This window comes from Strix uralensis, chromosome 5 (genome assembly GCF_047716275.1).
Source record: "Strix uralensis isolate ZFMK-TIS-50842 chromosome 5, bStrUra1, whole genome shotgun sequence".
Lineage (NCBI taxonomy): Eukaryota > Metazoa > Chordata > Aves > Strigiformes > Strigidae > Strix > Strix uralensis.
This window is the reverse complement of record NC_133976.1, coordinates 38,699,996-38,724,685: the sequence shown is the minus strand read 5'-3', so window position 1 is coordinate 38,724,685 and position 24,690 is coordinate 38,699,996. Positions and strand designations below refer to the sequence as shown.

Genomic DNA, 24,690 nt, shown 5'->3' with positions numbered 1-24,690 from the left:
AAAGAATCTATCTTGGCAAGAAACCCATCTGCCATACAGCAGAAAAAGAGGATGGAAAGGAAGAACAAGTGACTCAGATCTCAAACACTGGGGACAATAAAACCTTACCACACCACTGGCTATTTGTAGATACATGAGAACTCTTGTAGTATGTAAGTCACTACATACAAAAGTATGTAGCACCTAGTACAAACCTAGGAGCTTAAACTATAAAACAAAGTTTACAAAACAAGATCTTAACTCTCCTTACTCAAACCACTTATCTTGTGCTTAAGGAAGCACAGCTGGCCATACAGCTAGTAGTCTGACAGCAAAGGTTGTGTAAGAAGCTCAGTATATTCCCATCTCCTGAGTGGCAAAGAACATCACATGCTAATTCACTCCCTTACAGAAGGGATAGGCAGACCCTATTTGGCCTTCGGTCCTCAAATCACTGGAACAGATCCTTCCCAGGCTGCTACTTCCATGTGATTTCCCTCCACATTTGTCCTCCCTCCAAAGCAATGACTTTAATAGCACACATCCTATGCAGCAGGATAAAACAAGTCTGGATTTAACACCCCATTGTTTCCCCCCCACACACACATTTCATGCGCATTTGTACTCAATCAGCACATTTTTGTTGTTAGTTCATAAGCAGCACCTTTAGCTGAAGGTCAAGAGAAAAACACAGTATTTGAAGTTATTAATCAAAAAAATGCATTAACCATTGCACTGTCCAATTCCAAAGTACACAGACACAGTAGTGCTCTATGTAAACAAGCTAAGAAAAAAGTGTCTACAACATTTCTGCAGGGAGTACCACCTTTGATGGAAGTCAAACTTAACAGACACTACACCTAGGATCACCAAGTCAGACTGTGCATATACACCTGCCCACTCCAAATGAATGAGCTCTCAGGAGTTCTTAGAAGGCTGGTATTTCTGGTTTCCAACTAGAAATCAAAAACTACTAGCTCAAAGGACACTGTACAGACAGTACAAGAGTATGGCTCTTCTAGATGTTCTCAACACTCAGTTTTATTTTTTTCCAAGTTTATATCAAAATGAACATGTGTTTGCTATTATATACAAAAGACAAAGTACCCAAACAAGAATATAATCCTTTAGATACAGCTCAGATTCCCCGTTTCCCACAGTGATTTAGGAACACCTTTATCCAAAGTTGGTTTTGCATAAGCAGTACTTCACATGCTTACAGATAAGAGAAACAAAACCCAAAAATAAGTAGACTAGTTCATTCTCAAGGAAATCTGCATCTCTAACCTTTTCTCAGCTCGGCAAAGTCTCCCCAGGACAGCATAAAGTTCCTTGGACACACACACACAAAAAGCACACACCTTTGCAGCTTTTTTCTTGAAATATACTATGTCTCTCACCTCCAGAAGCCTCCTTGGATCATATATCAGGTGCAAACCAATACAGAAACAGACCAGGATGAACCTGACATCATATTCTCCTCTTCTTTTCAAGATCCCACCAATGAATTTCATAAATCATTTTCTCTTATTTACAAAGTAGCAGTAAACTATTTCCAAGGAATTTGCAAGAATGAGAAACAGCACAAGCAAGACTGCCAGTCTGGCCCTTCCCCAGTAGTTCGGCTTGACTGTGGGTCTCCATAGCCTGAAAGAGGCCTCTCAGGTTTGTCACACATGCACCACCCATTCTGTCACTCAACAAAATTAACAAATACCCTCTTTGGTTGTCCGAAGCATGACACCTGAAAAAGAACAAACCGCCCACTAAACTTTTAGATACAGGTCAAACAACAGAGATGAGCAGGAAATTTCATGATGAATGTTTTACCATTTCCCAGAAATTATCCTGGGAATTAAAAAAAAACCCAAACAAACCACAAAACCACACAACCAAGAGCTGTTTCAGACTCTTGAAAAAAAAAATCCCAAACAAAAACCAAACACACATTTACCTTTCGATATGTGAAACCCCTCATTCACAGTAAATGCTCAGTATCTGTTGACAGGTTTCTGATTAGGTCTAGCTAGACTTCTAAGAGATATGGGAATACTACACGAGGGGCTTCTGCTGTGCAGCTTGATGATACTGAACAGACACTGGGATAAGTATTACTGAATGAGTGTGCTGTGGAATGTTTCACTGTATAAAATCATCTCACATAGTGAGATGACAACTGAGGGGTCAGATGGTTAAGGTAAGCAGCTTTGATAGGCAGCCTGTTGAAAATATCCCAAAGCTAACATGAGCAGTTACAAAGTCAATGGACAGTCTGAGGCTTCTCCAATAAGCAATTCAGAGATTTAATTGACCTTCAAAGAAACACTTTTCTGTGGAGAAAAGGAAAATTAAGATCTAGATGTGGCCTTAAAATGTAGTGTGGAATAACACTACATTTATCCAACTCACCCCAGAAGAACTCTCGTGACAAAGTTTTGCTCAGTCGACTCCTTAGCAAGAACAGGCTGAAGCTGCATTAACCTAAGATGCCATGAGTCCAAGTATAAAAGTTTCATAGAATCATAGAAAGGTTTGCGTTGGAAGGGACCTTAAAGATCATCTAGTTCCAACCCCCCTGCCATGAGCAGGGACACCTTCCACTAGATCAGGTTGCTCAAAGCCCCGTCCAACCTGGCCTTGAACACTTCCAGGGAGGGGGCATCCACAGCTTCTCTGCGCAACCTGTGCCAGTGTCTCACCATCCTCACAGCAATGAATTTTTTCCTTATATCTAATCTAAATCCACCCTCTTTCAGTTTAAAACTGTGACCTCTCACCCTATCACTACAGTCCCTGGTAAAGAGTCCTTTCTCGTCTTTCCTGTTGGCCCCCTTTTTAGGTACTGGAAAGCCGCTACAAGGTCTCCCCGGAACCCTCTCTTCTCCAGGCTGAACAACCCAACTCTCAGCCTGTCCTCATAAGGGAGGTGCTTCAGCCCCCTGATCATCTTCATGGCCTCCTCTGGACCCACTTGAGCAGGTCTATGTCCTCCTTACGCTCTGGGGGTCTCAGAGCTGGACACAGTACTGCAGGTGGGGTCTCACAAGAGCAGAGGGGCAGAATCACTTTCCTCGACCTGCTGGCCACACTTCTCTTGATGCAGCCCAGGACACAGTTGGCTTTCTGGGCTGCGAGCGCACATTGCTGGCTCATAAGTCAGTTTTCCATTCACTAATACCCCCAAGTCCTCCTCCATAGGGCTGCTCTCAATCCGCTCATCACCCAGCCTGTATTTGTGCTTATGCTTTCTTGTACTTTTTCAACAAAGAAAAAGTTAAGGGGATGTGACCTGTATGTAAAACCTGTATTAAGAATTAAGTGAATAAAGGCAGTATGAAGAAAGTCTTGGTCTGTATATGAAACAATGATTTTCTAACGAGTCATCTTCCAATTTTTCATTAAGTAACTGGCCTTCTCCAAGAGAAAAACTGACCTAGGAATTGGTCTACAATCCTTCATTTATGAGCAGACCTCTTTCTTACTCATCTAGTACAGCAGCACTAGAATTCAATGGATTTTGTAGACTACTTAGTAAGTTTTAATGCCACTTAATTCAGTGTGAGACCTCTCTTAAGCCTCTACCTCTTCTCCTCCCCTTCTATATGAATTCAGTCTGTCACTCAAGAGTTCATTTAAAGCAGCTAAAGGAATTTAAGACTCTAAAGAGGCAGCTTTATTCAAGATACCTGTGTTACAATATGACCCTCAGTATGCAGAAAATTTGATCCTTTCCTCTGCAAAAAGACTTCATCTCTACAAAACACCTGACATAACAGCACATCTCCTACACAAACTATGCCCAACAGGCACACCACGATTGCCTGTTTGACATTGTGCATGCATCCACACTCACATGCTCCTTACTCTCTCACCCTCCACATAAGATTCCAAATACACAGCAGAACAGAGAAACAGCACTAAACAATGTTGTGGGAAATACAGCACAGTAGGACTCAACATCATACATTATAAACTGGAGCAAGCCTTCTACAAAGAGCCTACATGAGATCAGCTTTAAGTTGTGCAATGGTTCTTCAATCTATCCTTGCATCCATCAGTATGCTTCTTTCCATCAGTAACACTGCCCCTTTTCCAAGGTTTTCTAAATCAGAATTCCTCAGTGGACAGAAGGTATCAAGGTTACTTTGATCAGTGGCAGAGTTACACCATGCCCTTGTTTATTACAATCACAGCAAAGGTGTTGCCATCTTCCCCCACAACTCTAGACCTACCAGCAGCAACAGTAGGAACCAAGAAAGGAAAAGTAAGGACAAAGATACTACTACTGAAGCTCTTAGCAAACATGCAAGTCCCCCAAAAAATCCCTTTTTTTTTCCTTAATGTACCTTGATTTCACAATCCCTTAACCAGTCAGCTTACTCCCCTCAGCCTACCACAAATCACAACAGACAACTAATTCTACCAGAGAATACAAATACCCACAAGAACTTTAAAGGTATAAGGAATATATGCTTCATGATTACAATGGCCTCAGTGCTTCTCCACAGTATTGGAACAGCACTTTTATCAACAAAAACTGATGTACTTGCTTAATTAACTTGCCTAAGCTTTTTTGTTAAGCGGCCAAGTAACTTTCTCAAACAGCAGCTCTGGCCTGTTCACATGTTCTTAACTATCGCTGAAGCACAAGTCTAGAAGCATGAAAGGAATCAGTTCACTACAACTCTAGCACTCCTGCCAGCTTAGCCAAAGTTTTGTGACCTACTACTCCCAGATGAAACACAGATGTCAACAGGAGTTAAAATGTACATGAATGTTTAGAAACACAGTTGATCCCCAGGAATAGAAAGACTGTAGGCCTGATTCTCCTCTTGTACTGGGATACTTAAAGATTATGAAACAGTGCAAAGTGGGGCTCCTACAATGCTAAATTTAAGTCCTTGGTTATCACAGAAATTTCCTTAAAATATTTCCACCACATCCGTTACTGCTGTATGCATCTGTCCTAAGCAGAAAAAAAGTCTGCATTGCACTTGAAGAAAACTATTCGTTGGCAGATGTTCTTAACAAAAGAAACACAAGTTTGCTTTTTGCTTTCCCACTCCTTTCTAGTCTGCAGTGCTTTATAAACATAGAAAAGTTGCAACCAGATCTGCTTTCAGATTAGATCACCCTTAATTTTCATCACATCACAAACCAAATTTTCTTTTGAGAAAACTACTATGCACCATGGAATGGAGCGCAAGCTTTCAATTAGTTTTTGATACCTAGTGAACACAGATCCTGCCAAGTTCTTCTGCATCCCTGCTCCCCAGGCAAGTAATTCTAGTTCCAATTTCCCATGACTGACTTCACAAAAAAGCAGAACCTACAACAGTAACATTGAAAAAACACCATTATATCTAAAGTCATAGCATAAGGAAAGTTTTGTGCATGCCTGCAAATAGTGGCACATTTCAGGTATGAATGCCAAGTTAGTTCTAAATATTCTGAACAAAGTATCAGACACCACACTGGCTCCTTAAAAACAGGAATTCTGAAGTTGCATCATTTTTGTTTCAAATACTTATAAGCAATTTTCATATTTATACTTTATAAAAGTAAACAGGCTGTTTATTATCCATTAGGAATAATTTGAAGTTGTCAGCTAAGATGAACTACTTTGCACTATGTAACAATTATTTGGACTTTCCTGGGTACAAGTCTTGGCCAAATTTGTTCCTCATTTTTAAGAGTTATTTCTGATATACCATAAGGAAGACTGAAGTTTAAAAATGTCAAGAATCCTAAGGAAATTTAACTATTCTGCCTGGCTTTACCTTATGAAGGCAGCCTAGGGCTTTTTTGATCTATTGATCAAAAGGGTCTTTTCCAACCTGAATGATTCTGTGATCTTGATCCAAAACTCACCAAACCATGTAAGTGAGATCAGCTACAAGACAGATTAGTCTTTAAGATGCAGATCAGTTTTCTTTTGTATCACCTAGAAAAGAAATACTTGCTAGAGTTTACAGCAATACAAGGAAAGTGAAACTGAGCTATATGCCAATACGTTGATAGAAGAAGTTGTTATACTGTCAACTACAAGTCAGGGTATTATTGCTTGTGCTTTGCAAGTGATAATAGTGACACAACACAGGAACTCTCCAAATCTCTTAATTTTGCTTTCTCCCTTTACTATCTTCTCTTCTATAAATATTTCTTATCCAAAATTAATTTTCTTCCATTGAAGCCAACACCGTCAAGATGATTTCTGAGAAGCTGATCTTAGAAAACAAGTAGATTTGTAACAGTTATCTGTGAAATACCACAGCACTTTAATAGTAATTTGCAGGCCTGTGAGTGCAACAGTCATCTTCTTGTCTTTTATACAGCAAGTCTAACTTCTTAACAATCAAGTTCCCTGCATAAAATTCCACAGAAGCTTTAACACCTGAGAGATTTATAAGTTGAGAACAAAGGAATGTCAATGGAATAGAATTAAACTCTTAGAATTGTGATTTGCATAAACTTCCACTTGGAATATAGGCAACTGCTAAATCTCCCTGAATTAACATTTCAAAACCACAAGTTGTAGCAAATACAGTATTATCCTCCTAGCAGTTGTTTTGTAACAAGTATCATAGAAAGACCAAAAGCAAGAGATGTCACTTTCAAATGCCTCTCCTAATAAGAAGGTAAGATTTTAAACAAGACCTACCTGAAAGTTTCAAGATCACTTTTTTTTTGTTGGTTTTTTGCCACATCAACTACTCCCCAGGTAAAGTACTGGAGCAGAAACAGCAGGAGTAACTTCAATGCAACCTATTTCAGATTGCAACCTTAGCAGCACCTATACTAGCACCCTCATCTTTCAGAACATAACACAGACCCGAAATCAACATCTACTGATCTGATAGTTATCAACTTTCCATGAAAAATAACTTTAGAACTAACTCCCAGGAGCAGCCACTTGAGATGCTCAGAGTAACATAACAAAACAAAACCAAAGAAGTTGGAAGAGATACCCAACTCTTCAAGGTTTGAAGAACCCTAGGAAGTAGACAAAAGCCAAATCTACCATTTTCCTGACAAAATACTATGCTGGCTTGGCAAGTTGTTGATAGAATTCCACAGTATTTTGAAGGCAGGTGCAAGCAAAACATGCTTTACTGCAAGAGCCACATGAATGAGGTTACCAGCAACCAAGCCCAAACTGATCTTTCTTTACACATACAACACTGTCAGAGATAGCAAGCACAATATGTGCTTATGCATTAATTGGTCTTCTATGTACGCTTGAAGAGTAGTTTAATTTCAATAGTTTAAGATGCTCTAGTAAAAGCCCCATAGATAATTTTCTACACTTTAGACAACTAAATGCGTAAGTTTACCTCAAGTGACCATATGTAGGTTAGAAACAGAAGAAATAGCCTGATTCTGATTTGTCTTTGAACATTTTATGCTGCATGTGTGGCAAAACTAACTCACTTCATAGCTGTTTCAGAGCTCTGAACAAGAAATCATTTGAACATTATGCGTGATATAAGTGACAACCCTCTCCTGAAGTTTTCTGCTTACTGCTTCTCATCTATATTATCTTACCTGGCCTAAATTCAACCCCTAGTTTTAAGCCTCCTCCCCTACACACACCTTCTCTGTTCTCAGATTACAGCCTGACAAATACTGTAAGTGCTGATATTGGGTGTACTTGGTGATAAATATTTTTCAGTGTCGCAGACATAATATCACTCTGTTTTGATTGAATTTAATTTTAGGTAATGAACAACTAAGACAACCAACATTAAGCTCATTGTGCATCATTCCCTGCAAAGTTAAAATAAGAAGTCACCCAAATATACAAATAACGGCCTTTTTTTGTTTTCTCACAGTAACTACGATAATTATGGAGATGGGTATAGTGCAACTCCACTGAATCCTAAAACCTTTTATGAAATAGTTATGAATAGAATAACTGAGTTTTTCACAATCAAATCACTCTCAGCCAACAGAATCTTACCTACAACAATCTGAAAGACAGAAGAAGCTCAGTATCCAATCACTTAACCAAAAGGTCATTTATTGAGATACACTATTATTTTTTAATAAAAATGTATGAATCAGTTCTGCTTCTATAAAGAAAACAGGCAATACACCCACACAAGAGTAAGAGCCAAAGAACTCACTCAGATGATGTTTAAGCTTAGGGAAGCATGTAATAGTAGACAGGGCTCTTTCCCTTCCCAGTAGCAATCAGTCTTTATTGGCCTGTCTTGCCTGTTCTTGCATGTTCTACAGACCTACCATATTTTCGTTACGTACACCCATTTCAGAAGTGAGAATTTAGTGAGCACGTGCTGAGCATATGGACAAGGTAATTCCCTGCTCATTCCCACATTACTTAGAAGCAGCAGCCTGCTCCTCTTCCTATGAAAGGAGTTAGCCACAGAACCTGTTGTTTGCTTCTTCCAGTGGCCCCTGTTTCCCCTGTTCCCATTTGTTATGTTGCAAAGCCCGGGGCTGTGAGGAAGGACGACAGATGAAATGTGAGTGCCAGAACAATTCTTCAGGAAATCCACTTTCAGGAGTTCTACTGAAAAGAGAACAACTAGGAACAGGCCAAGAACTGGCTTAACTGAACTACCAAGCAACACTGGGCTACCAGACCCTTGGCGGGGCAGTCTAACCTAAGCAAAAGCACAGAAGAGAACAATTTTCCCTGTATATCAGTTCCAGCTACGTTAACTTTTTAAGAGCAATATATTCAACAGTGATCCCACATGCTCTATAGGAAAGTTCACACATTCAGAACAAAGTTTTCTCCCAAGACAAAAACTTCAGAGTGGGTTTCCTTTCACAGTATTATTGCTATCTGCATAGCTGAGACATTCAGCTTTATCAATCATCATGGCAGGCAAGTTTTAACTCAACCACTGAATTTGACAGTCAGAAAGTTCACCCCTGTAGGTTGACAGACCTTCTCCCCTATTAAAATTATCATATTTCAAGACTAGAAAAAAAAATCTAATACATGTTAGTAGAATTACACAGCTTATCAGTACATAAAAAAATTTATCTCTGTCTCGAGCAGTTATGGCCAGAAGTTAACCACAGAATATGAGCAGTCCCACCAGTCACACTACACTGTATCTAATTTTAGCCCACCTGCGTATGTTCACTGCCTTCCCAAAAAAACAAGACTGTAGTTAAGAGCCACGTGGACAGCAATGAAATCATTGCAAATGCTTTTAGTCCTTGCTGCTACTGTCTTTCCTAAACACTAAATCCTTTATTCTCTCCTGCAAAGAGTACAAAACAGAGTTAAGAACTATTCTGCTACAATGTAATAAATAACGTTGGGGGGGGGGGGGGGGGGGGGGGGAAGAAAAAAAACAGCCCACGCTGCTATTCCTGCCCTGTAACATCTAGCAGATCCCAATCTAACAGTGGGATCACTCCTTACAAGGCACTGTATATATATACATGTCCACACATGAGTATATAAATCCTCTACTGTCTATACAAAGAAAGATAGGCACGTCTGTACACCCCATATACCTTCCTCAATCAAGAAAAATTCAAGTCCCCAAGGACCTTCTAATGCTCTCACGTCCCAAAACAGGCTTTTTGCATAATTTTTCATTGCTCCTGATAAGAAATTAAGACAGCAATGGCATGATTTTTCTTTCTGATGTTAGAATCTCCACTGTCCATTTCAGAGCAGCCAAGAACTGAATTAGCATGAATCACCACCCTTAGGTGGTACATTTCCATTTTCGTATGCTTTGTGAACAGAAAATGGTAGTTTCTAAATCCATTCCCAGAAGTTACTTTCACATATTAAAGAAACTCCCAAGTAATTCAGGATTAAAGAAAGAATGCTCTGAAATTCAAACTAAACCACAAGTGTTTCATGTATATAACCATACTCTCCACTAAATTTAGAAAAAAGGACTTACTAGAAAACAATACACAATAGGTCCAGCAATCACTGCACGAAGTTTGTTGTAGTGTGTAACATCATCTCAACCCAGCATCCTTTTCAAGCCTCAGTACACATAAATGAAAACAACCTGCTTTATTACCAAACAACTACAGTCAAATCTTAGCCCTGCAGGAATCCCAGGTATCTAAATGTGCATGATTACTTCTGTGAGATTAGCATAAAGCCTTACCTCGTCAAATCTCTATTAACCATACATCTGCTATATTGAACAAAACACATAAAATTGCTTTGTGAAGAAAACTTGCTAGAAAACAAGGTATCAACAGATTACAGCAGACAATGCCAGGATTTGAGTTTATCCTCAAATGTCTTGCAAGCTTATTACACCAGCTTGCAAGGTATATAAGGAAAGACAATTTCTTTGTGCTCCATCCTATATAGAAAGATTATACCAAGGTGGAACCCAGAACTGCTCAGTAATGGATGTCTGGGAACGCAAAAGTGAATTAACAGTTGTATATCCAGTTGCAGAAAGAAACTGCTCTTACCCTTCACCTAATACTTACTGTTGGCTCCCACATCCTCAGCTACTCCAGAACCTCTCATTCTCAGGTATGTGAATCCCAGTATCAGAAAGAACAAGCATGCAGCAGTTAAGAGGAACATGGACAGGTAATGTGCACTGAAGCCTCCAGTGGTGGATACCTCCTCTCTTTTGAATTGTTGGAGAAGCTCCTCCTCGGGCTCTGAGAGATTCTTCTTGTAGGTGTTTTTCAAGTAGGTATGATTTGAACCCGTATGATTGGAGTGGTTGAGTCTAAGGGAGGAGGTGGTTCCACCCGGGGGAAGGCTATTACTAGCTGAATAGATCCTGGATTCAACATTATAGCTACCAGCAGCACCGCTGAGAACATGATTATTGGTCGCTTTCCTAATGGTGCCTGGAGGGTCAGTGATTTTACTGCTGTCCACGTCTGTGAGCGGTGGTGGCAGCAACAATACTGTAGGGGATTTCTTAGACAGGCCAATGCGGTATCTGGGGCTGGGAGGACTGGAGTCCAGATTTTCGCATCCTCCTCCCCCCGCCGCCGCCGCCTCCTCCTGATTTCTGCCCGTGTCTAGACTCCCAGCAGCAGCCGCCTCCGCCGCCGCCGCCCTGTCATTCGTTACGACTACACCAGCACCACAGCCTCCGCCAGCCCTTTCTTGGCCCGTCTCCATCACGCCAGCGCCGGCTGCAGCGCATTTGCTTGTTATGAATGGAGCAGGAGACTTGCTGAGGCTCCGTCTGGGCCGGCGAACTGCAGACTCCTCCTTCGGTACCTGCTGCTTGGCCCTCGCCCCCGCCACCTCCTCCTCCTCCGAGTCCGAGTACTTGTCCCTGCTGCCGCCGTAGGAGAGGAGCCGATTACCGTTCACGGCCCGGTTCTTCCACCGCTGCTGCTCGCTCTCCTCTTCCTCGTCCTCCTCTTCCTCGTCGTCCTCCTCCCCTCCTTCCTCGTCGCCGTCCCCGGGCTCCCTCACACCCTGAGCCGCTGCCGCCGGTCTCCTGGCCGCCGCCCCCCACCAGGCGTTGGGCTTCCGCCTGGCCGCCTCCGCCGGGGGGGAGCTGCTACTCACGCCGCAGGCGCCGTCGGGGGCGGCGGGCCGCAGCCCGCGGAAGAGGGGTGAAGCCCGCTCCCTCCTGCTGCCGCCGCCGGCGCCGGCCTGGCTCCGGGGACTGGTTTCCACATCCGACTCGTCCGAGCTGAAGCCCAGCAGCACTTTGCCGCCCCCGGCAGAGGGTGCTGCGCGGCTCCGGCCGCTCCCGGCGGCAGCCCCGGGGAGGTAGGGGTGCTCGGCGCCGACCAGCCGCGCGCCCGCGACCGGGGCCGCCCGCCCGGGGCCGCCGCCGCCGCCTCCGCCCGGCGCCGCTCCGGCCGCCGTGTTATTGTTGTTGCTGTTCCGGGTCTTGCTGGCGCCGCTGCGGGCCCCAGCCCGCTCATCCTCGCGCAGCTTCTTCAGCTTCTTCAGGTAGACGGGTCGGGTGCTCTCGGTGACCGGCCCCGGGGAGAAGCCGAAGCGCCTCAGCTCCGAGAAGAGCTCCTCGTCCGTGAGCTGCGCGGCCGTCGCCATTTTCCGCTCCCCCGCCGCCGCGGCGTTTCCTACCCACGCGCCGCGCCGCGCCGCGCTCCCCGCCGGAACTGACGCGTGCGCACTCGGCGGTGGCCTAGACCTGCCTGTCACCCCGCGGCGCCGCCCGCCGCGGCCAGACGGGGGAAGGGGGGGCGGGGCGGGGCCGCGCGGCGCCGGCGGCCCCTCCCCCACCCCGCCGCTCAGTAACGGCTGGCGCGCGGCGGCGGGGGGGCGGGGGGGGGTTGGCTGGCGCCGGCGCGCGCGGCGCCGCGAGCCGCCCCTGCGAGAGACGTCGGCTCGCCCGCCCGCCCCCCGCGCGGGGCCTGGTGCGGCGGAGACACCCCCCCGCCACCCCCCCTTCCGCTTCGCTGCCGGGTTTGGGGCGGGGGTGTCGGGGCGGCGGTTAGAGGCGAGGAGGGCGCCCCCGAGCGGGCGGCAGCCTGCAGCCGCCTTTCTGCCGATGGTCGGGAGGTCGCGACACGGGTACCCCCGGCGGGCCTGGGGGCGCCGAGCACGGGGGGCGGGGGCGAGAGGCGGCCGGGGCGGTCGGCGGTCGCCCTGGGAGCTGGGAGGGCAGATCCGGTCAGAAACGCGCTGTTGTGTGCGCGACCGTAAACAGCCGTTAAAACGTGATGGCTGGCTGAACGCCCCATTATTGGGGATACACTGCAGTGAGAATGTCAGACCGAACATCGAACATCGAGGGTAGGGAGGCTCTGCAGAGAGACCTGGACAGGCTGGAGCGATGGGCTCAGGCCAACTGGATGAGTTTCAATAAGGCCAAATGCCGGGTGCTGCACTTGGGCCACAACAACCCCCAGCAGCGCTACAGGCTTGGGGAGGAGTGGCTGGAGAGCTGCCAGTCAGAGAGGGACCTGGGGGTGTTGATTGACAGCCGGCTGAACATGAGCCAGCAGTGTGCCCAGGTGGCCAAGAAGGCCTATGGTATCGTGACTTGTATCAGAAATAGCGTGGCCAGCAGGGACAGGGAAGTGATCTTACCCCTGTACTCGGCACCGGTGAGGCCGCACCTCGATTACTGTGTTCAGTTTTGGGCCCCTCACTACAAAAAGGACATTGAATGACTCGAGCGTGTCCAGAGAAGGGCAAGGAAGCTCGTGAAGGGTCTGGAGCACATGTCGTATGAGGAGCAGCTGAGGGAACTGGGGTTGTTTAGTCTGGAGAAGAGGAGGCTGAGGGGAGACCTCATCGCCCTCTACAACTACCTGAAAGGAGGTTGCAGAGAGCTGGGGATGAGTCTCTTTAACCAAGTAACAAGCGATAGGACAAGAGGGAATGGCCTCAAGTTGCGCCAGGGAAGGTTTAGACTGGATAATAGGAAGCATTTCTTTCCAGAACAGGTTGTTAGGCATTGGAATGGGCTGCCCAGGGCAGTGGTGGAGTCCCCATCCCTGGAGGTGTTTAAGAGCCGGGTTGACATAGCGCTGAGGGATATGGTGTAGTTGGGAACTGTCAGTTTTAGGTTAATGGTTGGACTGGATGATCTTCAAGGTCTTTTCCAACCTAGATGGTTCTGTGAACATCTCTGAACTCCGTTTCCAGGTTACGAAGTTAGCCTGGCAATGGCTGAAGAAATGCAGAGAGCCCACACGCGCACCTGTGGTGGGCTCTTCCCAGGGCCTGTGCTCGCTTCCCCCAACACACTGGGTGAACTTTTCCCTTTCAGATGTCCAGCATTGGGACATCACAGCTGTGAGGAGATGCGTGAAGTGTAACGGCGTGAATGCTCTGGGAGGCTGCATCCTCACTGTCAGTGACTGAGCACCACCCTCATTAAGTTTGCAATTGCCTGGATGTATTTTGCTCTTTTCTTTGGGAAAATACAGTCTTTCACATATATTACAGTTGAAACTATCTGTCTAACTATATAGGGAAATATGTACTTGTCAAAATGGTTGTGCCAATCTAAAGAGATGTCGTGCTGGCATTTCTCAAAGCCTGAGGCATGTGCTGGCCCTTCTGGATTGGCCCTTTGGCCACAGAACCTCATGTGGAGGCTTCAAAATCTCCTTCTGACCCATGTGTCTGTCTGTCCACCCCGAATGACAAAACCCTGGCCTTACCTGCTGCTTATCCCATCATAAATACAGGAGGCTGAGCTTCCATTTTGACCTAACTCTGACTGGCCTTATAACGCCATGTGCAGAAGTGGTCCAGAAACAAGATCCAACTGCAGGAACAGTTGTACGTTCCCCCTCACAGTCTGCTGCAGTGAGGATATTGTGGATGTGCCCTGCTAATGTCAAAACTGAAGTTGCTAAACTTGTTATTGAGGAACATTTGCAGAGCAGGAATTAAGGTAGCTGTGAGGCAGCTATGTGCTGAAGATCAAGCCAAGTCTACAGAGCCAGAAGAGTGGCTTGAAGCAATCTTTCATGATGATGATGATGATGAATGGTGATGATTAACTCCTGTACAGCACCCTCCATTTCTAACCAACCACACCTGGAAATGCAGAACCCGTCCTATTGTTCATCTAAGTCTCATTTAACACAACTTTTCTGAGGCTGAGCAGCAATAGACAAGGGTCTGTACTGTGGGTGCTCTCTACATGGCACCACTGCGCACAGCCTCCTTGTTTCCCTGGCAGGGAGCCATTTCACATACAGCAGGATTGTGCATTGGAGCAATGCACACAGCTCCAGCTGTAAGGAAGATTATACTCAACACTAACTCAATTGCACATTAAACCGCTAACATAAATGTACCTGCTCTGACCTATCTCCCAGTCTGTAGTAGCTAATTGATAACCCAAGTGCCACGAGAAATGCTTCCAACATTCCATTCCTCCTCCTCCTCGGTGAGAAGCAACGCACACCTTCCACCAGCTATCTATCTGGGACACGTGTTTGAATATCCCCCTAGCCCCACCCCCGTGCAGCATTTAGCCCAGCTGCCTATGACACTGGCCAAACCAGCAGCAGTCAGTCCCAGAGCAGATACCGTTCTGGCAAGCGCACTTCTGGCTAGCGCCCGCTTGGGCACCTTCCTTCTCTTAGAAAAATGTATGCTGTCCTGCAAGAGGTGAAGATCCTGTCATCTCACCAATGCAACTCATATGTTCTGTCTGTTACAGCAGCAGCAGGAGGGCAGTAAATACTATAAATTGTTAACAATTGAATCATCTCCTGCAAAACTGAAGCATGTCGATACGCAGAACAACTGACTGAAAAGTCTGCATACTCCAAGTCATGCTTTAAAATCTGTGTGCCAAAATATTTTGAAATGTTTCAAAAATATCTCTTCTGGTTGATACTGAAGTAAGGATACTTCCACTATCAATTCAAAACCTCCACATTTCTTTAATAGTATACATTAGTATCAATAATATCAATGCCTCATTAGTATCAATACCTCCATGTAGTAACTTTTTAAGTAGATATTGAAAGTAGATACTTTTTTACAGGTAAATGTTGACTGCGGGAAGTCTGAAGACTGTTCTTAATCAGGAAAAAAAATGGTGGTGGTTTTCTGAATAAGACATTTTGGGTTATATTTTCCCTCTCATCCTTAAAGGACTGGTGTTCTCAGGAAACTGCCAGTTCTACCACTGGATGAAAAAGTGATCTTTTAGAAGTTAGCAACATAATTCTGTCAACCTCATTGGACCGGGATTCAAATTTGTATCTTAATACCTCTTTTACCTTTCTTTCCTGATTCCAAGTTTATGTGATGTTTATGCATTTTTGAAAGTTCTTAGAATCTATGAATGACAGTTGCCTTTCTAGGGTTAGCATGTCTCTTACTGCAGCTTCCTCTAGCAACTAATGCAACCCAGTCTCTATACAACTCACTGTTGCATACCTGAAGCATTGAGAAATCATGAATCACCTCTAAAACAAATATGATACTCTTGTAAAACTTGCAATATTGTAAATGCTGGTGTCTTTCTACTTACCTTTTGATTTTTTGAGCCTTAAGATATGCTCAAATCACATTCACATTCTGTTAGTAATGTGATGATAATGAATATGAAAGTTAGTGAAGAGTAGGAATGTGCTTTTCCTTTTTTAGTAAAAGTGGTGATTGTCACACAATCACAGAACTCCAGAAACTAGTACATTTACTCTTAAGACAGTATGCATAGGAAGAAATCACTCTTTACTATGAAAACAAACTGTATTAATGTATTTTTGAACTTATTTACCCTGGTTTATCCAGTTGTTTCAAATACTACATGATGAACATGAAATAACTTTCTGCTTATAAAACTTAAAAGGCTTTTTACTAAGAAAACTAATTTTTAAAATTACAATTGCTGCCACCATGACAGTTCTGTGTGAACAGACTCACTTGCACATCCCTCTTTTCTTATTTCTCCTCCTTACAACTTCCATGTGAGTTTTTGTAATGAGAATGAATCCATCTTTATTAAAGTTAACTGCGGTGTAACGGTACTAATATGTACCATTTGTTTATATATTGGCCGTGCCATTCTGCAAGTGAGCCTGTGTGTTTTGCTGATACATCTTTTGCTGATACGCTTTTCTTTCCTGAGGGCATCCTATTAACGTTCAAAAGGCTTATGCTGTCTCTTGCCTTTGCATTGCTGCTTATTTGTGGCTAAGATGTGGGCACCCGCAAGGTATCTAATGCTCATGCTTCCCATGTGGTGCTGAACTGCTTGCATATTGCAACAGCGCGAGCACAGCGTGCTAGATAGCCTACGTCCCACAAAGAGGCCATGTGTTTCCAGATTGCAGTTCTTGCCTAAACGTTCCCCAGTAGTTCCACTCCCACAAAATGTGTGACGACCTGCTATGACTGTGCAGATCTTGTCACTAAAAGTGAACCATCTTAGTTCATAAGTCTGAGTCTTCATAAGGCAACAGAATTCACTCCTGCAGTTAATACTTTGCCTTTTGTATAACCTATACTGATCCATAGCATAGCTTGTTCTCAATTGGGTGTTCTCCCTGATCACATTATATAATGCCTGGCTCACTTGATTATGTCCGTATTCCTGGGCACTGGCCATATATAATCAGAGGCATTACTGCTGACTCTGTATGTTGAAAAAAAATCCACCAAGCAGAACTCCAAATCCTTAAGACTGGCTTAAAAAAATTATTTATTTTAAAAAGACAGTTTATTTACATATGAGCCTTTCACTAAAATTTGCTTTATGTGTTCAGTTCTTTCTCAGGAACCAGAATGGTTAGGTATATTTCTTTTAAAACCTGAACCCCAGCTATCCAGCTCCCCTGGAACTTTGATGTTTATTATAGTAGTCAATTTTTACCTTCCAGCCTTTTTTTTCAGGAAACTAGTGGAAACATTGTAGTTACAGAGAGGCAGGCGTATGAAATTGTGAATGCAGATAAGTGGTTGAGAGGCCCATCCTGAAGTTATTCAGAGAGAATGGGTAAATCTCATAAGTAGGAGAGTATCAAAATGTCACTGGGCTGTTGGTCCCTAAAACCTTCTTGCCCCTTTATCTTATGTCTCAGAGTAATTGTTGCTAGAAGACTAGTGCATGCTGTAATAGACAGTTCTAAGTGGGTGACAAATCAGTTGTGTTATTCATTCTCTGAAGCATTGCAGTAGATTACATCCATACGTTTTTGTCTGAATCTGAAAAGGAAAAAGTGAAGCTGAACTTGGTAGTCAGGCAGAGTGTTTTTCATCTTGGTTCACTACTCCTAATATACAGAAACTCTGACTAGATAAAACACATATTTGCTCCCCAGAACCGGCGGAGGTACTTCTACATATGTATAATACCCTAACCGGCATATTGTGTCCAAAAGTCAGGGGAATACACTAGTCTGGCTTTTGAGCACCAACTTTCCTATTATTAGGTATCCCTTGCAAATATTTTCAAAGTCTAAGGAATGATAAAAAATAGAGATGCATCCTTAATCACAGGAAAATACTGGGAAGGGATCCCATCTGGCCGAAATCCACAGAACCCTGAAAATATGGAGATGCCTCATTTCCTGCATTCCTGTACCTTTCTTACTTAAGGAAATACCTGTGAGTGCCATGCGGGATGCAGACATGTTGAATATACTTGATGAGATTTTTTGGTGATGTCCTAAACAACCTTTAATATGGGTGTGGATGTGGCACTCTAGCCTGGGACCTTGGTAGTGTTTGGCAGGAATGTGAAGAGCAGTGTAGACATAGCCACAAAGAATACAGTTTACAAGTACATCCCTGACTTTGATCCAAGGCTAATGTCTTGAAAACTTAGGTTTATTTCATTCATCTAATAATGTTTAAAAGAAGAGCCATCATTCATGGAAGAGAAAAAATGAAGTTTATATTTTACATTTGAAAGGCATCTAAGATGTCTGTCCTCTGCTCAGGAAAAGGTGGCTATAACCCCAATACTCATCCTCCCCCTACTACTCCTCTTAGGTTGACCCAAATGTAACCAAAGTGTTCTTCAGAGCCAGTCTCCTTTGTCAACACCGCTGAGCATCTTGGTTGGAGAATAGAGCTAGGGATGCCAAGAAACTCATGCCCTGGCCCCACATAATGTCCTTCAGTTATGGGGCCTTTTCTTCTTAACTCTGCAAGCTCATTACAGACAAGAGATCTGCCTCTCCTCTTCTATGTCAGACTTCACATGAAGGCTGGATCCTTCAAGTCCAGGGTGTACCATGTAGCATCCTGTCCAAAGATGTTATTTAATTTCTCAGACCAGAGACACATCTGACAAGCCACTCTTGGTTATTGTACCTGACCTGAAAAAAGATGGCCTTCACCTTGCTGAACTTGCATTAGAACTGCAGTCCTTTTACTGTAAATTGTTGGACCAGCTCCAATATTACTTCTGGGAAATCCTCACAGCAGCAAAGCCCTTGTCCTCTCCCTGCATAGCCAGACAAGAGCAATGCTTTCTGCCAGCTCTCCAGCTCATGTCTCCATGCCTCTATGGCTGAGGTTGGGCTAGCGTGGAACACTTCCCTTTTCTTGTGGAAAAGAGGCACAAAAAGTTAAATAAACACAGCAGGAAAAAAAAAAAATTACTTCATATAACAGTGTGCTGAACAAAAAATTCTGCCCTGCAAAGAACCTGTGAGAAAGAATGACCCATCTATATATGTGGCCAATGTACTACTGGAGGATTTTCATCCAGTTGTGATCTTAAAAAAAAGCGTAAATGAACATACACTTCAATGTTTGCAGAATAAAGGACCCAAATGACTCACCTAAGGCCATAAAGAAGACTGTGGCAGAGCCGTAAACTGAGTTAATGTCATGAGGGCACCAGGCAGGAAATGAAGAGCCTTGTTCTTTGCTCTTGGCTCTACCACTGACTTGCTGTATGGCAAATCACTTCCTCTTCAGGTGACTCAGTTTCTCCCATAGGCAAATGGAGACAATGATTCATCTTTGTAAAAGTCCTTTAAGAATGATGATGGAAAATGTTATAGAAGTGCAAAGCAGGAATTCTATGCCAGTGCTCTCCCCGGCCCATCCTTTGTCCTCTTCTTGCTGGATTTTTTTCAGAATGGTGTCTTTGTTACTGTGAATGGTATTTTGTTAGAGATAATAAAGCTGCAAATTATATAGCAAAAGCATGTTAATGAATTAAATGCCAGATGACTTCTATTATATACTATAAACAAACAGAAGATGTGCTAAAAGAGAATTATCTGTGTTGCAGAGCCAGTCAGGCAAATAATTAAATGCCACTTTGCTACTCATTCTGGAGAAAAAAGCAGTATGTGACTATGTAATTTAACAAGTTGTCATAATATAAGCAGAAACAGGTGAGCATATATACAGGTGAGCACACCTTAGAGGTGTGCTGTAACAGGCACAGAGAGAAGAACTGAATGAGAGCATGTTAGGTAATAAAAGGAAGATTATAATTTTAAAGTCAGCAACCTCATTTACAGCAGAAATAAGAAAACACAGCAGTTGAGGTAAGGCACTATAAGAGATCAAAAAGGAGTATAGGCCTTACTTTGTGTGTTGGTACCCAGGGAAACAGAATTAACTTTACTACAAGCTTTAAGAAGTAAAATGGGGAAGATAGGCAAGCCAAAGTTTTCAAATGAGCCTTTCGTAATGTGTTCCTTATCTTCAAAGTGTCCAAGTTCAGATGAACGTAAGACCAGTTTTTAGAAATGCTAATCATTCACAAATCTAAAATTATTTGGAAAACCATCTAGACAAATATAGGGGTGAAACTTTTCCAGCTAAGATCTACAATAGCTATTAATAATTACTCAAATGAAGTTTTCAATATCATACATACACATTTGCAACCTAGTGTACACCTGTTATTTGTTATAACCATATGAAAATCTACAAACAGCCATTTAGTCAGCTGTATATTATATTGACTAAGATGGTACCTTCAAATTAATGCTTAAATCTACATTTTACATATGCAACTAACAATACATAATTTAGAAATTATGTTTCAATTTTATTTATAAAATGTGTTAAACCTTCTGACATTGAGAATATTGTGCAATCGCAGTAAAAACAATATCCAACAGGTTTTAAACATAATTTTGGTTTTGCTCTTATGCAGGCAAGTTTTCCATGCTCCTTTATCCTAAGTTCAAGAACAACTCCATGCCCATTCTTAGATACATCTGGACCTATTATGATCATCTGAAAGAATATAAATATATGTATGAGGCTGAACTGTTGCATGAAAACAGTAGTTGCTTCAATTGCTTCCATATATTTTGCATTTATTTTATATCACTGCCTTGTAATTTGGTTTTAGCTTTCTTTTATAACATATCTTTGCTTTCCATGGCTTTTTTACTGACTCTCTGGAGCATTTCCTATTTAAATTATCATTTACTGAAGCCATGGTTTAGGACCTATTACTCCTTACTCCCTCCCCTAGGAAACATTTTACCATGCACAGTTCAGCATTTTTTACATCATTTTACATCATTCATATTGACATTGTGTTGGCTGTACAAGTTCCCTCGTTCATTCTGTCAACTGTGGAAATCTGGGCCCTTTTAAATCTATCTGCAGTTGTCATTAGGATTTTCTGAAGAACTCATGCCAGACAAAAGTCTCTAAATACATGTAGATAATATATTCATTTTAATGCTCTCATTATCCATCCATTGCTCTCAGAATCCACGTTTTACTTCCAACTTTTCCATAATCTCACATTATTTCTTCTCCTTTTGACATCTGGTACTGTAACTTTGTAATGAATGGATTGCTGAGGATACATACAACTTCCAGATACTCTATCACTCCCTTCACTGAATCTTCCTGTTTGTCTCAGCATATCCACTCTCCTTCACCTGTTTGGTACTCACTGTGGGGTACTCAGTACTACATGAACTATGTGATTCAAGAACATACTGTGTGAAACTAACCTATTAACAAACATGCTGCGAGGTTGCTGTTCTCACTCTGCTTCAGGTGCTGCCTGTGTAGTTTGGAACCAAAAAGGCTCTTGCTTTTTGTCTAAAATCTACCACTTGTGTAAAAATATTTCCAGGTCCTGGCAAACTTCCATCTGCAGGAATTAGTATGACAAAGAGAAATCCTGGTGTTGAGGTCTCTAAGCAGTATAGTCCTTTTATATGTCACTCGGGCACCCACTGTCACTACCTGCCATAGACAGGAATCCAGAAGTCCTCTGCAATGCCTACTGCTTTCAGTAAACAAGCAGCACCAGCCTTCTGCAGAGATTCAGAAGTCTCTTATTTTCTCAGAATACCCTATTTTAATTAGATAATTTTCAGATGTGTCATTAAGTAAATATGTAAGAACTTTAATGCATTTAAAAAGGTTTGCAATTATTGTGTTTAATGCCAGGCATGTCATATTCTCTTCTGATCAGATCTTTTAATAGTTTTTGAATTTGCCAACACCCCGTCCTTCTACATCTGTTACTGCATTTCTTCTCTCAGCTTTCTTCCCTATATGTAGAGGATTACAACCCTTGGCATTCAGTTCCTCAATTCCTTTACCCATCATTACCAGAGGGACTGAAAAGCCTTTGCAGTCAGTCCGGATGTTTTGATTCTCTGTACTCACTCCCACATGAAACCCACCTCTTAGTCTGCCCCATACCAAGGCAGCTGAACGTCAGCGAAGACTTTATTTCTTCACGTGTGAGAAATTAGACTTAGCCAATGTAATAAACATCATCAGTTAGAAAACAAAAAGTGCAACACGAATGCCCAGGGAACAGAGAAATGAAAATGTCTGTGGTAGAAAATAATTTGCTGGGGAAGGAATATTCCACAAGTAGAGCATGTAAGAGGCCCTAATTATAAGTTCTTTATTTTCATGGTATAGTCTTCTGTTGTTTCAGATCACCTCAGTGTGTTAATTTTTTCCTCTATCTAGCCTTATAGCTCAATGCACTTCCATTATTTCTAAATGATGTTATGTTACACAGCTTCCCTCATACTGGGACGTGTTGTTATACCTTTGCCTTCTTCCTGTGTAAGCAGAACTGTCACATGTCCTATCTTCCGCTAACACATGGATTTTGAATGGAGCTCCTACAAAGCACTCCTTCCAGGTTTCCCAGGTATATGCTCCCATCTCTGCAGCTGCATGGTAAGGAAAGCAGCAAAACTAAGGAATTCAAGGGGTTTTGCTCCAAGGAGAAAAGTAACTGTACTCCCTTTTCTGTAAAAACATGGCCAATAGAGTGTGGGTTTTTTTAAAAAAAATGTGACAGGAAAGGAAGAGCTGACAAATGAGCAGCTCCCCACAGTGTCATACTCCTGACACCACCTAAAGTCCACCAGCATTAAATGCAGGGTACACGTGGTCCCGCTCCGAACAAGAATCACTCAATGTCCTGTTGTATCTCCAGATGCTGTCAGGAGAGCTGTGCGGTACAGCGGCACTGGGAGCCCAGGGCGATGCCTCAGCAGCAGCTGCACAGTCATTCCAGGAAGATGGGGGCGTCAAAGATATATAATGAGACAGAAATTCTGGCCCTGTTAGGTCAATGGCAGTTTTACCACTGCCTTTATTTAGGCTAGGATGGCATCCCGTGTGCCTGACTCATGCTCTACCAAAACTCTGAACCGAGTATCGGGATCCCTGCCCTGCCCACCCTTGCTCTTCTGTTTCCTTGCCAGTTCCAGCGTGGGGAAGTTTTGAACAGGGAGATGAGTGGGGCCGTGCTTCCCTTTCTTCAGCACTGTTCAAAGTGTTGTGCAACTTCTCATACAGCACGTCTGAATCCCGGTCTGCATGGTGTACAAAAGGCAGCAAGAGAATGCAGTTGAATGGCTACGTTTCAAAAATCACATGATTTTTGGATTATTTTGTTCTCCCATGCAGTTTAATGCCAGAGGGGAACATATGGCCCAAAGTGATTTTTTCCCACTTTACAATTCACATATTCTTTACCATATGCAAGGCATTATTTCATGCTATGACATCTATAATCCCTCCCATGTCTATTCTTTCCTACCACAGATGGACAATATACATCTTGTCTTTCTGCTCCTAAGGCACTGTCACTGTGATGGTCTCTTCAGACATTTGCTATAGTTTTCCAAGAATGTTCCTAAAAGATTTTTATGTGCTTTTTTTATTATTTCTGTGAGAAATTGTAATGATATCTTTAGTTTTAACTTTCTTGCTAGTTTAAAGCTTTCTTGCTAGGCAAGTCACAGACCATTTGATCAGTTATCAAAGAAGCTTGCATGATCCCATAGTCACAGAATCTGTACTTTTAATCTCCAGTGTATGACATACTCATCAAAAGCTTTGTGGGTAGCCACATTCAGCTACAAATCATACAGCTCTCATGCATTTCATTCCTTTTCAGTGAGCAATATTTATCAAATCTGCCCATTATGTCCTCCGATAGATGTAGATGTTAAACCCTCTGAAGTTGATGTTGCAGGTAAGTAACTTTCATAAAAGAGATTGCTTCCTTTGCTACAGTACAAGAATAATATTGTAAAAGATGAATTTCTGTTAGGTCCTCTTCATGTTCTTTGTAATTTCTAAGGTAAAAACTTAATTGCATCCACTCTTCTTCCCTTTTATTTTTTACTTTGCTAAGATCTTCTATCTTTCTCTCTAAAACCCCACTAAATTCAGTGTTGCTTAGCATAAAACAATGTCCACTAGAGTGGAAAAAGTAAATCCCAGTACCTCTTCATAAGATCTAGGAAGATTTGTCCCAGACTGACGTAAGTAACTGAGACTGTTGAAAAAGAGCTAAAAGAGAGTTTGTTTATGCAGAAGTGGGATAATGAACAATACTGGCAATCTTAGAGGGTCCTGAATCCAACATAGACTGGATTACTACAGTTTGAATCTTGTGACTGGTTGATTTTCTCTCTGAGAAGGTGTAATCTTCAACTGAAGTTTCCCCTGCATTTGGGGACATCTGGGGAAAAGGTCTCTTTTCCATGTCATTTTCTTTCATGTAATAATGCATAAAGACAGACTGTCACAGACAGGACATTTAGAGAATGTCTCTTTTTTTCTACTCTACTACTAACTACTTGCAGTAAAATATTAAATATGCTTTGAATCCTATATTTACCTGTTAAAATTTGTAGAAATCAACTAATAAATTCACAGACATCATAATTGCATGGATGTTGTTTCCATAGGAAACCAAGCTAAAAAAACGAAACAATGCCCTCAAGAAAAATGTGTGGCCTCAGTTGGAACCCTGCCAACAGCACTTGCCAACGTATCTCTAAAAAGAGTATTGCAAAGGTAGTAGGTATCCAGCAAAGGGGAAAAAGAATGAC

The 24,690-nt window shown here is 42.7% G+C and overlaps 1 protein-coding gene across 1 annotated transcript in view; it reads right to left on the bottom strand.

Moving 5' to 3' along the window:
• Positions 1-12,045, bottom strand: part of LEMD3 (LEM domain containing 3) — a 55,801-nt gene extending 43,756 nt beyond the window's left edge. Inside the window, exon 1 of the mRNA XM_074870506.1 lies at positions 10,432-12,045. Within this exon, the coding sequence (XP_074726607.1) occupies positions 10,432-11,980 (1,549 nt within the window). The 5' untranslated portion in view covers positions 11,981-12,045. The remainder of the gene's footprint in view (positions 1-10,431) is intronic.
• Between the last annotated feature and the right edge of the window lie 12,645 nt (positions 12,046-24,690).